The 15,024-nt window shown below is 47.0% G+C and overlaps 3 protein-coding genes across 3 annotated transcripts; 1 reads left to right on the top strand and 2 right to left on the bottom strand.

Annotated features, from left to right (window-relative positions):
* Positions 1-3,023: 3,023 nt before the first annotated feature.
* Positions 3,024-4,682, top strand: F5Y00DRAFT_252104 (uncharacterized protein; the record flags this gene model as incomplete). Its single annotated transcript, XM_048009897.1, has 1 exon — positions 3,024-4,682. The coding sequence occupies one exon, from the start codon at positions 3,024-3,026 to the stop codon at positions 4,680-4,682; it is 1,659 nt and encodes a 552-aa protein (XP_047866712.1).
* A 2,278-nt stretch (positions 4,683-6,960) lies between these two features.
* Positions 6,961-9,081, bottom strand: F5Y00DRAFT_28908 (uncharacterized protein). The gene is made up of 2 exons (XM_048013439.1): positions 8,207-9,081; positions 6,961-8,152 (listed from the first exon to the last, which is right to left on the bottom strand). Exons 1-2 carry the CDS (start codon positions 8,671-8,673, stop codon positions 7,003-7,005), a joined length of 1,617 nt encoding a protein of 538 aa, XP_047866711.1. The 5' UTR covers positions 8,674-9,081; the 3' UTR covers positions 6,961-7,002.
* A 1,985-nt stretch (positions 9,082-11,066) lies between these two features.
* On the bottom strand, positions 11,067-14,280 carry F5Y00DRAFT_232048 (ABC1-domain-containing protein). Its single transcript, XM_048007112.1, has 5 exons — positions 13,200-14,280; positions 12,639-13,126; positions 11,962-12,401; positions 11,604-11,878; positions 11,067-11,415 (listed from the first exon to the last, which is right to left on the bottom strand). The coding sequence occupies exons 1-5, from the start codon at positions 14,015-14,017 to the stop codon at positions 11,397-11,399; spliced, it is 2,040 nt and encodes a 679-aa protein (XP_047866710.1). The 5' UTR covers positions 14,018-14,280; the 3' UTR covers positions 11,067-11,396.
* Between the last annotated feature and the right edge of the window lie 744 nt (positions 14,281-15,024).

Raw genomic sequence — 15,024 nt, 5'->3', positions numbered from 1 at the left:
AATAACTATATCATACGGCTCAATCTTCGGTCATGACGAGACTTGGGGGGCACTAACCTAATAAAAGATAATCATGGTTGAAAGAGACCATAATGAAGTTCCTCCCCGCAAATTTTTCGACATTTGCACGTTTTCGAATCCTTCCTACCTAACTCTTTTGACTTACACACGCTTCTTACACCCCTCCGAGACCCAGAGAGAGGACCAGTGTTTGAGGTACTTCGGTCGTCAGCTGCACTTCCGCCGGGTTGCGTAGGCCGTTCAACAACAGGCATAGTTGACATGCGGGATCGTACCGCCATCGCATTTTTCTCGTAGCCAATCATTGCCGTAGGATCAACTTCTCCGCTAGAAACAGATAACCTCTGCTTCGATAGTAGCACATTACACGCACTGACGTTAGACAATGTTTCCACCAGATACCCCCTCAAACTGCTGACAGTGTCTGCAGCTGAGGCGGTATAGGACGAGGATTGGAAGGTCTCGATCCTTCACAGCCACCTTTTCTCACCCCGACAGTTGACCATCAGTGAAGGCCGTATCTTGGTTTTTTTTTTCGAGTACCATGCAATTACAAGCATCCCCAAAAATAGCAGGTGTAGACGTAGAGCGCCCACGAACTCTTATCCAAACACCTCAGGGTGTTCAACTTTTTCGATGGTGACCAGGGAATTAAACAGCCAGGTTTTCTGCTATTCATCAGCTCTCCTGAAAATGATAAGCTTAACGCGTATTGCAAGACGTAATGTGCAATAATAATTGACTCCGTACGTAGTAGACAATACCCAACATATCTAAAGTCTGATGACACCGCAAATGTACTGTATCCCATCTGGGTTACGTTCGGCCTTGTTCTTATAGGTCGTGTTGCATCGAGGCGACCTCCGTAATGTGACTAGGGAGTCGGTAGCACGTCTACATCATATTAGCCAGTGCAGTAGTTGATTGCCGTTCAACAGTATATTAATTCACTTAGGGAGCCGTATGTAAGTCATCACGTGCTTTGCTGATACTGGGTTATTCCACCTCGTATTTTCGAGGAAGCCTCCGGTGAGAAAGTCTTGCAACCCGATTCACACACTGCGGCGTCTAAAAGTAGTTGGAGTCAATATTGGAATCTTAGGGTCGCTACCCAAGACTTTCGAGGCGAATATCGCGATGGCGGGTTTTGGGGTAACACTACTCCCCTACAAAGGGGTGCAAGGAATGGGGCGATGATTCTCAGGCCTGCCGCCGAGTGAGAGGTATGGACGGCATTCCAGAGCTTGTGGGGTCTACTCCGGTTCGCTACTGAAGCGCATGATCATACGTCGATTAGTAAACCCAGTCTATCTTTGGCAGTATCAGGGAGCTCACCCTTGACCCTTGTGTCGAAATTTGGCTTCTCGGGGGCAGTAGGAGTTTGACGAATTTTTATGTTGAAACCATCGGTCCAGATAAGTTTTCAATGCCCCGAGCGAAACTTAAGATAACATGAATTTTCCCGAGCAGGAAATCTCCCTTCTTTCTCGGTTACCCAGGTATAGACGGGCGAGAAGTTTGTCTTGTATTATGAATATTTCAGGGGCACCATAGTACGAAAATCAACGAGCTGTCAGACCCAGGAGCCGAACCGTATTAGGTCTAACGATATAACAATGTTATGTTAGCTTTAATCGTCAATTTAAATGGATAGATGAGCGACAAACATCCTTTCCAGTATGTTTACCTTCACCGAGGATGTAGATTTGTTACAAACCCAAATATTAGGTAAAAGTATAGCGAGAACATCAAGGGCCGACCCTTATAAGATCTGGACATACATCGAATTCATATTCGTCCGATATCCCGTATAGTCCTAACAATACTAATAATAGTGCTACTGATCAAGCTTTTGAGTAGAGTATGGTTGTGTTGGGTATCCGCTCGGGGTCGGATGCGTCTCAGGGCTTTCTCGTAGCAATATGAGATAAGAATAAAGCAAACTTGGGAAAGTTGGAATAGCTTGAACCTTACCAGGCGTAAGCGTAATCGTTTGTATCATGGCCGCTTTGACCTCGCGTCACTTTTTAAGTCAAACATTCTGACGATGAGTCGCCTCCAACGCGGCCTATTAGTTTGACCTAACTACACTCTGAGGGGAAATAGAGATGTTATAGATACGGATAAGATACGAAAGTAGACTAAAACCAACAGTCCTCAATAAATGGGGTTTAATACAAATAGGACAGGTAGAGAGGCGTACGTCAGGTAGTGCAGAGTATCTAAAGGATGTCAGAATAGGCTGTTTCGTCCGAAGTTATTAGGTTACTTACTACTGACCTAGTTCACGAAGTTGAATAAAATAAAACAAAACAAAACAACAAAACGGACGCCTTTAGTTGTTTGCACCTGGAACAATTTGTGCTTGAGATAATGGTCCGGTCTTCCTCCTCTAAAGTTGTAAAAGGCATAAAAAAGGTTTAAGGCCCAGCGCTCAGCAGGTGAGCAAGTTGAGTCACAAACAACTTTCCCCCACCCCTGACTTTGACTGTTCTTTCCTGTTTAGGCACTCGGGAGAACTTCGTTTTGTCCCTGTAGTATCCTGACTCCTTACGAGGTACAGAGGAAGGAAACAATCTGTCTCCGCTCTAATTTCCTACAGTTACCATATGTAGTTCCTACCTCCGCAGGTGCAGTTCCTGCCTACAATCAATTAAGTGATAAATCTAACACCACTAGCACCAAAATAAGTACAACATCTAAGTGCCATTTCGGAAACTACAGTCGAGTGGACCAGAAAGTTAGGTTAGGTACCTGCCTACCTGTCAATACCTTCCAGTCTAATAAATACTGAGAGGCCGAGAAAAGTAGGCGCTACCTCTTCTTCTACTTTATCCTCTTCTCCATCATCATTTCCACCACCGGCAACAACAATAACAAAAACAACATCATCATCATCATCTCGCGTTTCTTTCCTCCTATTTTACTCTACCCTACTCTCTTTCTCGACGAATCCTGGAAAGTCATCGTCAACAACTCTTCTTGTCTATCGGTCAGTCACAATGGAGACGCACTTGTCTCAGCAACCAGATCAGCCAAGCTCATCGCAGCGACAATACACGACTGTTGGTTCGGTCTGGAACCCACAATCAATGCCGCTACAGCCTCCCGCACGTCGCGGTCGAGCTCTTCGATCCGCTATGCCTATGTCTCTGCTCGAACCTTACCCGGAAGACCCCTTCATTACCTCGGGTGCTGCACAGTCGTATTCTCTCTCGCAATATTATACACCTTTGCAGCAGAATTTCGATCGCGCTGTCAGTCCCGTCCAGACTAATCGTATACTAACTCACGATATACCTGTGCATCCTCTTCTCAAGCGACTCTCCGAGTTCAAGGGGCAGGATTCCTCTACTCCTTCCGTCGACATGTCTCAGAAGATTGTCCCAGCTATTCCACTCCTATCTGGCACTGCTGCTGCTACCCCCCACAAACAGGGCGAAGCAAACAACCACCATGGCAATGAGGGCAATAATTACGAGCACGAAGACGTAGAGAAAGAAGAGGACATGAATGTAACCCTCAATAATATGTCAACTAAGACACTCACTAACTTGGCATCCTACCCCAACCCCATGCAAAAGGCTGCACAGAAAGTTCTCACCAAAGCTAGGCAGGCTCCTCCAGTATCACATCATCAAGTCTCGGATTCCATCTCGCAGAACGGCGGGGTTTTGGGTTTTCCACCCGGTTTTGCCCCTAGGAGTATCCGATCTGATGTCCGATCTGACCCAGTCGACGTCGATATTCTCCTTCAGTCCGATAGATTCGACGGACGTAACCATAATCAACATCCCGTTCCTCTTCGTCTGAGCATTACTACAACTACCCGAGACCATGTTCCTTACCCGGCCGTCTTATCCAAGGGACCAGGCGCTCCGCAGCCCCTGACTGCGGGCCCTCCTGGACAACGTCACTTCCAGCCCTCGGCCTTCGACGGAGCCCCAAGTTCGCTGCGGAAAGGGTTTGAGAAGCCTCATGAATTCGACCCTTTCGGTGACGGTCTTCCTCACCATCAGCCTTTCTCATCCTTTCAGTCCCAGCAACCTATGCAGTCTACACCTCGACAGCCCACCCCTTCATACAAGAGTGAGAATTTCTCCTCTATTCACCCTCCTGCACTATTTATGAGCAAAGAGAGCAACACTGGCGCTAGTATAGTTGACACGCTCACCTATGAGAAAGCCAAGACGTTCTTCCCGAAGGGGTTCCCCCCAGACTTTAACTTTCACACCCAGCCAGTGGCCGATGATTGGGCAGAAAAGCATATTAAGGAGGAAGAAGATAAGAAGAAGCGTGAAAAGAACAAACTATTATGGCAGCAGACACCCGAGTTCCAAGTAGCCTACAAAGATAAGATCGATCGAGACTTCTACAATGGGAACTACATGATCAACAAGAACTTGAGAGTAGCGATCCATGAGAAGTACACCCGTGATATAACACGTTCCCTCGGTTCTAAGTCTCAGGAATCCCAAGATGTCCCGAAGCTTAAGTTTGAGGACAATGCGGAGGGCCGTAATATCTCGGTTGAGGATGCCAACTCTATCCCCACGCATGAGCACGCTGAGCCGCTCCTCAGCGTGTTGTACCAGTCTCTTGAGAGAAACCAGGAACTCCTCTCACAGCAGAAACTCCCAAACAATAGTGGACTGCGCTAGATCTCTCCCGAGGAGCATTCACAACCGCTGAAGATGACTGGGGTATCCATAGATATCCAAGTCGTAGACTTGTCAACTTCGTGAACAAGAGATGCAGATGGAATCGTTGTTACAAGGACTGGACCATACAATTTAAGTAGTTGAAGGGACGTACATGAGGCAAAGTCTGGAAAAAGAAAGAAGAATTGTGGAAGAAAAGAGTGCACAAGACACTTTATTGATGACGATGCAGATGCATTAGGAGTTTTTCGAGGATAATAAGCAGCTTGTATTCTTCAAGGATCTCGGAAGCATACGAACACCGCATCGCGACGGAGTTTTGGATTAGAAGGTCGCGCTCGCGCGTGTGCATCGCGTCTACAGGACAGTAATGGGCGTTGGCCGGTTGTATCAGGATGGAATCTTCTTCTCTAATGGAACGAGGGCACTGAGCTTTGTATGTACGAAATTGCTTTGGCATTCGTTGATCGATGATTTTCTCTCGGCGGTTTATCTCCTAATTCAGCCGCGACTTTTGATCCATGGAGATCGTGCATCTTACGTAGGGAAACGTGTACCTCTTACATGGCCTTACGGGAGTACATGGACTTCTGGGTATCACGTCTTGTGCGTTAATTTGCTGCGTCTACTCGTTAGGTGAACGTTACTTCTCCGTCTATTCGTACCTTCGAGGGTTTCGTGGATTTCGATAGTGGAATTTTTGTAGTTAATAGTAATTAGTAATTATCTTATACTTCAATGCGCGCGTGGGCACACGCGTATACCCATTGGCTTTCTAATTACTTACCCCTTTCTATCCTTGCGTTGTCCACGTTAACCTATACCAGCTCCTCATATCCTCCCTATCTACTTCCGTTTCCATCATATCTAGGTGTCTCTGTGCTTAGCGAGGTCTACCCCAGATTCCTCCCTCCTCCCTCCTCTTAAGCCTGATTACGATATAAAGGAAATAAATATAAACGAACTTGGGTAGTTAGATAGGTTCCTTCGAAGGGAACTACATAAGTGCTCAGTCACACTCGAGCACCGATTTGAGATATCATACTTTGACTCGCTGGATAACGAACTACCTACACCCATCATATACCTAGGTACCTACCTAAACAAACGATTTACACCAGACAAAATTCATTCTCACCATTCATTACACTATCACTCTCTCACATCACAAATACACTTAATCCGAGCCGAGTCAAGCCAAGCCAAGCCAAGCTACGAAAGCAACATCACCTAAGTAACCTAGAAAAACGTGAATAAAATTTCCGACGACTAAAATACGTCTCTCACCCCCCTTCCCCTTCCCTTCTCTCTCGCGGCCACATGGCTTTTACCGAATAAGTTGGCATACATAATCTAACTTAAACCTTAGGTAGGTATTCAACGGCGTAACCTCCACGACGCAGCCGTACGTAATAAAGGCCAGCCAGCCCCTTATCTTCTTTCCTCCTCCACTCTCGATGAAAATATACGCGCTCGCTCGCTTGCTTGCCTGCCTGCTTATTGGGTCCTATTACCCCCTTGTTACTCGTCTGACTTCGTCACCTCAGAAGCCCTTCGCCTCTCGTCGTACCTAATATTTCTGCTCGACAGCCAAAGCAAAAAACACTAAAACCACCTCAAGCAGGCAGCCAACTAACACAGGCAGCCTCCAGCCCAGCCCCTTGCGCTCCTAAAACGGGGGGTCCCCCTATTGCGCGTAGGATATCCGGAAAGTACCTAGTTTCGAAGTTCGAAATAAAAAAAGGGGGCACTAAGTAACAAAAAAACACAAGAGAAGAATTTCCTAACATTTGCATGCCTATGTAGGTAGGTACCTAGGCAAGTAAGCGAAACACGCATTAATGGTCAAGAAATATGTGATGAGTTCCAAGAAAATAAGAGGCGCGGCGTAATAACATAACATAAAGTTGGTTTTTTCTCCATTGCGTGCCAGCAATCGCCTGATGAGAGTAGTAACTGAGCCTAGTAGAATACCTAGTTGCGTGAAGAAACATTCGTACAAAGGAATTGAAATCGGTGGACGTGGCACCGTGATGTGATGATGAAAAATGTGGTGGTTGGGAGCCAAGGCCCCTGAGTTGTCGATCGAGCCTGAAAGAAAAAGATTTTCTAGTAGCCCGAGCCCAGAATCAACGCCCGCGGAGCCCTTTTCCTGCGTCACTCCGGCTGGCCGGAGAAGACAGTATCGTGGTATAAGAAAGAAAGAAAGAAAAATATCTGAAGGGGGTATGCTATGACGACACCAAGACATAAAAGGTCAAAGACCCGCTAACCATGTAGAAAAAACGTCTTATCTACCAAAGACATCCGCCATCCTCTCTCATCGACGTCGACTCGTAGGTTGCCTCTGCTTGAGACGACTGGTTCTCCATCCCTCGTACCATTGCTCTCTGCTGGCCTCGCGTAGTTCACCACGCCACTCGCCGAATACAGCATCCTTCAGTTTGGTGAAGTCACAGTGCTCCTCGTTGTAAGGGTCCGCAAAACCCCAGGGAAACTTGCGACCAACAACGCCAGGCTCGTAGATATCGGGGCTGATTATGGACATTGGCAGGAAAGGAAGTTCTTCAGTTGTCTCTCCCTCAGATGACTTAGGTCGGCGAGTGGAGGTATTCGAGCGGCGTTTTGAAGCCGGCGAAACTCTGCCTTGAATGGGGAGCTCTCCATCCTCTGCTCCAGCACTATCGTCTTCTATGATTGCGGGTTCCTCCTCGTCTTGCTTATCGTCTCCTGACTCTACTGACTCTGCTGCCTTGCCTTCCTCTTGATCCTCCTCCTCGGCCTCGTCGATTCTGCTAGAATCTGGCGTGCTATCATCTTCGTCATCGAGACCCAATGCCTCGAGGGGATCGAAGTTTGCTTTCTTGAGGCTAGCCCAGACAGTCTTCTTGAGGACAGCCATGTGAGCGGTGGTTATCGTGTCGGCTTTCGAGACAACCGGTATCACTGTTGTCTTGCCCTGGAGGGTTCGCATTACCTGTAGATCAAGATCTTCGTCTAGACCGCCTATGACGCGGCCGATATCTTGTTCGTACTTTCCGCTATAGCCGTTAGCCGAGACAGCTTTCGCGGCAGCTATATTCCGGTCCAGACGAGCAGGGTCCAAGACGAGGAAAACTGCGTGGATATGCGTATCCTGAACGCCGGGTGATCGGATCACCTTCATCTCCTCAGCAAAGGTTTCCTCAAACTTGCTCTCCAAGAACGTCGACATTTCTCTCAATTGTAAATCTACCACATTCTTCTCGAGACCCTCCGAGTCCCACAAGGTCAAGCCGATACGCTCGCCGTCGATTTCGCTCTCGAGGTAGTGCGGTATGAAGTTACCCGAGGGAGTTGCATTGGAAGTAACCTCTTGTTCAATCTCAGTCGACCGCTGAGATCGTTTCTTCTCTGGCAGGGCCAAGGCGGTCTTGAGAAATTCAAGGAACGAGGTCTTTCCGGAGCCACGGGCGCCCACAATTAGAATACTGCGAGTTTATTGTAAGCTTCGGCTCCGAAGAAACGAGGGAGGGCAAACATACTTAAAAGGAGTAGGGTCCTTCCTCCTACGGACCCTTCTAGGACTATTGATAGTGCTCATGGCACTACTCGCATAGCTGTATCGGCCACGGTGCGTCATACTTTCGGTACGAGCGTAGGGATCAACGTAAACTCCGCTAGGAACGGGAGGTACGGGAGGACTGGAGACGGAGGACATCGATGGACGACCGGGATCGATAGACGGTCTAGGTGGGAAGTGGTGAAACGAATGGTCGACTTTTCCAGAAACGATGGCGATAGAATCCGGGCGGGTATCGCCTCCAAAGCTCTGAAGTGGTTCAGGAGGTTGAGCACCATTGTAGAGATCGGGCAGACGAGGGGGGGACTTAGGAACGCTTTCCCGTTGCGACACCTCCTTATGGTGCTTCCTACCACCCTTGCCCAGGTCGCCCGATTTACTGCGTCGAAGCAACATCCCGAGACTAGATCGATGAGGCGGCTGGCTCATAGTTCTATCCTTGCTAGCACCAACTCAACGCTATCCGCGCTTAGATGGCAAGAGCTATCTAAGGTGTAAATAACGACGGAACGGCGACTAGTACTTGGAAACGTCTACCTGTGATAGGTACTTTTGAAGGGAAAATCGTAGGTGCCAGTACTTTGCTGGACAATTTATAGTTCAAGAGTAGGTTTTGGCTGCAAGATCAAGATCTCCTTCTGTTCAAGCTCTAAGTGGTCGACTTCCCTGGTGAGGGGTTGCGCAGAGGTGTACTCGTAATTATGCAGGCGAGCGACTAAAAAGACGTTGCGACTTGGGACAAGGGTATCTTCCTATCTCGTGTTCGATCTTACTGCTGTGGAGAGGTCCTTTCTTGTACTAAAGGCAGGTGAATCCGAGACGAATGAAAGTGTAAGGATGCGCGCGTGTAAATTGGGCGTCCTGTCTCGTCTATTTTCCAACGAATTGGAATATTTCAAGAAACGTATTTCAAAAGAGTTGATTTAGATGTAGTTATCTCAACTCAAACGACTTATACTGCCGGGTATAGTCGTAAAAGATAAATGGGCAAACCCAAGAGGCGAACGCTGAACGCAGAGTAAATCGAAAAGACCTGAAGAAAAGATATCAAAGGGGTCAGCTAGCTGTCGAAGTTGTAGGTAATGCGACGAAATTAATTCAATCCAGGTCCTTGTAAATGTAAACAAGTGGGTCGCAATTCAATGGCATTGAACTGGTGGAAATAACATTATATCGGGTATGCAGCTGCTCGTACTATTTATTGACGGAGAGTCTGGCGTAATAAAAAGATGAGCGCCTTCAAGAATGAAGATGCTCGAGGGGTTTAAGAAAGGGAACCCAAGGGAGCTGCAACGGTATCGAGATTGTTGTTCTGTGATCTACCGACCTGCGGGAGGAGGGCGCAATGGGTTTTCGAAGTTATATGTATGCAATGCAAGCTTAAAGCTATGCGAACCATCTATAGCTAACCCGTGAAGTTGAATCGAAACACCGTAGGATAAACGCGACGCGGTAGAAACAGTCACCAGTAACCAGTCACCAAAGAAAGAAAATAAATTCACTAACCTGAACGAATGTAAACGAGTGTCGAATCGCACGATGTGGTGGTCAGTTCGCGATGGCGCGCCGGAACAAAGATCTTGGGTAGAAGAATGGGGAGGGTGTTTAACAGCTGCAAAATCGGGGCTGTTGGTCGATGCAGATTAGAAAAAAAAAGGGTCTGCTTCTTGTTTGGATTATGGTCTGTGGTCTGTGTGCATAATTTAATGGGGTACTGTTCAAGATCAACCGACCTTAGGATTCCGGGGGAATATTGCACATGTAAAAAGCGTTGACGCATAAAAAAACAATGTTCGATATTCGATGGTTAATGTTTAGAGAAGCCTGAAGGAATGGAACAGTCAGAACTTCACGCACAACACTAAATTATTGGATAAGTGGTATGCGTCGCACACCATTGTCCAAGGGGAAAAAAAAATAAAAAAAAGGAACGACGCGAAATTCAGAAGACGACGTTGTCAAGCATCACGACAGCAGATGAGATGAGCTGCTAACCCCAAATTGTTTCTATTGCCCCAATCTGGGATGAAAAGGGGAAGCGCCCCATAAGCTTTATCCACGCTGCTGCTGCCACGCTAGGTTACGCTGTTTCAAGTCAAAGTTTATTCTTGATTGGCCCAGTCGGCGCAACCCAAAGCAAGGCTAGCCACGATTTGGTATTGCTACCATTGGAACTGACACAGTAAATATCCCGACGGCCTAGCTGCACGATGGCGGGCCATTGGGGTACATAGGTATTGTACCTACTATAATAAGTTAGCGTTTCGGAATTGAATTTAACATCCACGTATGGGATAACGCGTACGAATCGTGCTTTCCTCTTGGATTCAGCATACCTAAAGTACTTGACTACCTCGTCGGTAATAACTCTTCCTTAATACAACCTAACTAGCCTATTACCATCGCAATTATATTGATATTGGCGATAGCTTCATGTCAGCAAGCGAATCCCAACTACTCCCCCCACGCAAACACCCCTCCGACGGCTACCCACCTAAGCTACTAAAAACATGACCAACAGGCTACAGCCAGCTCCAGTGTCCGCGTCGATCTCCACGTGCTGTGTTCAACTAACGAATGCCTTGCAGCTTTTATTGTGCACAGTAGCCAGCTTGTCTCGGCTAGGTGCATCTAATCCAATATATCTCCGACAAAACTAGTCGTGGATTTAGGTAATGCGAGTATATGCTGTGTCCCGCCCAGAACATAACTTAACTTAGGCAAAGCCATAATAAGCTGCCAACCGTCTTAAGCAACGCCCGATCTGATATGCACAGTGAAATAGAATAGATGTAGGCATGAAACTTATAGAGTAGACTTCGGTATGATACTGTCTCTCACTATATAATTCACAATTCACTATAGTTATACCATCTCCAAATGTCAACCAGGTGTACAGCATCAAATACATAAATCGCTTGCTTCGTATCTTACACAACGTCTATAGACCGCTCCAAAAAAAAAAAAAGCCAAGAGGTGTAAGTAGGTTTTTCAAGGGAGGTTATGTCATCTCCACCTATAGTACAAGTCGGCCTGATGCTGCTCTATGCATATGCCAGCCGTTTAACCCCATCTATGTTTTATGGTTCTACATAGTCTTTTTTTTCTTTCTTTCCGAGGTAATCCTCAACTCTAGATCCAAACTTAGACCTTCAACCATTGAAGACCTCACTAGTGTGTCAAAACACATTGCGTTAGCTTCCGAGTCTTACCTTTCTAGAGAATACAACTCGATTCCACGTTGAATGGTTGTCAGAGAATATTTCGGAGAGAAAATCCCACTTACTGCTAAAAGGGTTAGCTGTTGTAGATGAGAGGACTTCAAAGTATACCAAGCTTGTCCTATTATTCAACGTACCTGCTGCAGCTCGACGCCGTAATCTTTGGCCATCTCCCTCATCTTGGCCTCCACTTCGTCTTCCATACCGCCTCCCAACCCTAACCATTGCCGGACTTTGAAAGTGTAGAATGCTATATCTGTCGCGAACAAGATAGTCTTGAACAAAAGATGCCGCCATGCGTTGAACATGCGATCCCTCAAAGGTAGATTCGGGTCTTGAAACAAGCTTCGGCTCGCCCAGTTACCCATTATCTTAATACGGTTGACAGGAGATCCCATAAATTGGTTGTTGCCCTAATATGAAATAAGCGGGATGAGCCAATGGGATTAACCGTAATGACTATGGACAGGAGAGTAATATAAAATGAAAAGCCTACCTGAACAATACGCATATTTCGACCGATAAAGACAAGTTCCTGAGGCCACTTCTCCTCGTCCGATAGTACGTCGCGAATGCCTTGCTTCATCATTCGCTGGGCCTCGTAGTGCCGCTCCGATGGCGTCTTGCCCTCAAGTTGCTTCATGATCTTACTCCGAGTGGATTGGTTGCCTCCTTCGTAAGGGCGCAAAAGCGTCGCGCTCGCAAATAGCTCGGGTGCCTTGATACCCCACTGCGCTGTGACATCGGCTATTGTCTTATTATCGAAAGTTAAAAGCGATTTCCAGAGAAGTGCGTATTGGTGTCGGAATTTAGGAGTCATGTAAACGTAAAGCCCGTGGTCGATAAGAACTAGTTCGGCCTTTCCTGATGGTAGTCGTCTTATGAAAATGTTACCGGGATGCGGATCGCAGTGTACAACGCCCCATTTGAATATCTCTGGACCATGTTAGTCTCGTGTACTATTTCTCAAGTCCTACTCTTGTAGCTTTGTTCAGATGAACGTGGAGCCGTTCCCGTCCGTTTACAACCGGATGACATAAATAGTTGAAGAACATAATATAGGGATGGCGAAAATACTCACTACCGTCCAGTTAGTATATATGTATAGAATTGAAGAGGTAGCGGCAGATATGAACCACGAGAGGGCCTAGGGCGATATCTTTTATACATACCGAGCCGAAAAAAGATCTACCATAGTAGTCATAACCTCCTTACTTGATAAGCCGAGTCCGCCCTTACCTGACCGTCCTTTCCAGGTCTCTCGGTCGGGCTTCAGCTTTTCTTTCATTGGATTTACTCGCAGTTCTTGCCGAGCAGCCGCCATGTCCGACGGGCCAAAATGCAACTTCGCACCATGGACGCCAGGGGACCCAACACCAGAGCCTCCCAACCATCGACCACGCGTCGCATCTTTATCCCAAAGACGGACGCCTTCGATCCACTCGGTAACTAGGACTCTCCTTGTCGTGAATTCTGAGTAGACTTGAGGGATGTATACCCTGCCTTTGAGACTGGGCTCCGAGTTGACAAGACTTCGCATCGTCTCCGAATTCTTGGCTTCTTCTTCAAAATCCGTCTCAAGCATTAGCCGCTCGGTGATATACGGAACTAAATTGTAGAGAGGGAGGTCAAACCACCATGTGTAAATCCGCGTCACGACTCTATCATAGCGATTAGCTCACTTACGGTATAGTTTACGGTATAGTGACCCTAATTACGCATTATACGACTTACTTAAAGGCCCAGAGATCCCATCCCACTTGCTTGGCAATCTCGGGCTTCTGCAGCTTAATCGCAACCTCCCTTCCATCTGGAAGTCTGGCCCAGTGTACCTGTGCTACGCTGGCACTAGCTCTCGCCCTACGCTCCATCAGTCCTTTACCCTCTTCGCCGGTGAAACTGACACCGAAAACCTCTTCGACACTCTTCCCGCCAAAGTCCTTCCGAATAACCTTCTCAACATCTTTCCACTCGTCCTGCGGGGCATCGTCGAACATCCTCGAAAACATCTTTTGGAATTCGGGCGGCATAATAGCGCTCTGCATGGCGATAGCCTGGCCGATTTTGAGGTAAAGTCCGCCATTGGAGCGCAGCAAGTTGAACAGCCTCTCGGCACTACGCAAGTGTAGATCCTCGATCGTGCCGCCGGTGAGCGGCTCGGCGCGGAAGTTGATCTTGTAGTCGAGAGCGACCCAGAGACCCGTGCCGAAAGTGAGCAGGGACCGTCTGATGCCCGCGGCGAACACCTGGTTATCGATAACATAGATGGTACCGGTTATAGCGGAGAATATCAGCAACCGCCGGCCCCATTTTCGAGTCCGTTTAAAGTCTCGCGCCGCTTGCGGCTTGCCTAACGACGAGGGTGAGGGAGGACGTAAGGGCTCGAAGGAGGAGTGCGTTTGTATCGAGCGAGCCTGATGTAAGCTCCGCGCACGGTTCGGAAGACGTCGACTGACTTGAGTTCGGGCCGCATGAGCTACATTGCAAGCCTCAATTCTCTGTTTCGGGATGACTTGGCGAGTATAGAGCTTCGCTACTCCGTTGCGGAACATGTTAGCTACGGCACGTAGCAAAGTTCAGAGGCGGAAGACAAGCTTCCAACCTCTTGCAGTACATGTAGTTAAAATCAGTACATGAGGTAGTTACAATACCCTAAGATAGTTGTTTTGCTACGGGTAAGAAAAAAAAAAGTAGTTACCGACTCTAGGCTGCGCGGATTCCGTAAGCCAAGATCAATGACGATAGATATATTATCCTTATCTCCAAAATCTTATCTCCGCCGGCACCGAACCGGCCGATGTCCAGTCCGGTCCCGTCTGTACATAGGATTTAATAAGCAATTTCAGAAGGAAGTTATGATAGATTTTAGAACAGTCTTATATCATTTATTTACCACCTATTCTATTCACATATACTTATGTATTGTACAATACCTCACTTGCATATCCGGATCTTACGGCCGTCGAGTCCGATCCTTTAAAGATGAATCCTCAATTAGAGTCTAGAGCATCGAAATAATATTCTTATATTAATTGAAGAACCATAATGTGTTCATTGGCGAAAAAGGTCGGTACAGACGGTGTTCTCTTTCTTCCTTTTCTTGATTTAATGATTTACGTAAAGCTTTACGAATATGATTGAGTCGTGCGCAATATTTCTAGTAATTGACTACACATAAGAAACCAAGTTTGAACGAGAAGACTGCTTAGGACTACGTATATGTATATAAATAGTCAAGCAGCAAGGATCTCTTAAAAATAAAAGATGAAAATCTGGTTTCACCTTAACTCCCAACCCGCCTGAAGACTATCCCTGTAATCTGAGGCTCTGCATCAGAAGCCTACACTACGCGTAGATCATGCGTTTGGTCTAGGATCCGGGGAGTTTGAGACTGTGAGAAAAGCTGACGCGTGATGAAACACATGCTATGAGTGCATATGCATTTCTCTAGGCTAGGTTAGGTTAGTGTAGTAGTCTAAGAGAAAATCACCTGAATCGTATTTATCTAAGCCTATGTATTCTGCACTAGCTGACTAGAAGTTGATGATGGTTGGCTGAT

This window comes from Daldinia vernicosa (assembly GCF_022497035.1).
Source record: "Daldinia vernicosa strain CBS 139.73 unplaced genomic scaffold F5Y00scaffold_13, whole genome shotgun sequence".
Classification (NCBI taxonomy): domain Eukaryota; kingdom Fungi; phylum Ascomycota; class Sordariomycetes; order Xylariales; family Hypoxylaceae; genus Daldinia; species Daldinia vernicosa.
The sequence above is the reverse complement of the archived record's forward strand: the minus strand, read 5'-3'. Positions and strand labels throughout refer to the sequence as shown.

What these genes read in the sequence shown, in the direction of transcription:
- F5Y00DRAFT_232048 (XM_048007112.1), bottom strand. Translation starts at nt 14,017, where the DNA reads ATGTTCCGCAACGGAGTAGCGAAGCTCTATACTCGCCAAGTCATCCCG. An exon ending in TGGGATCTCTGGGCCTTTAA is followed by an intron (nt 13,127 to 13,199) that starts GTAAGTCGTATA and finishes TCGCTATGATAG; the next exon opens with AGTCGTGACGCGGATTTACA. An exon ending in GGTAGATCTTTTTTCGGCTC is followed by an intron (nt 12,402 to 12,638) that starts GGTATGTATAAA and finishes AACATGGTCCAG; the next exon opens with AGATATTCAAATGGGGCGTT.
- F5Y00DRAFT_28908 (XM_048013439.1), bottom strand. Translation starts at nt 8,673, where the DNA reads ATGAGCCAGCCGCCTCATCGATCTAGTCTCGGGATGTTGCTTCGACGC. An exon ending in AAGGACCCTACTCCTTTTAA is followed by an intron (nt 8,153 to 8,206) that starts GTATGTTTGCCC and finishes ATAAACTCGCAG; the next exon opens with TATTCTAATTGTGGGCGCCC.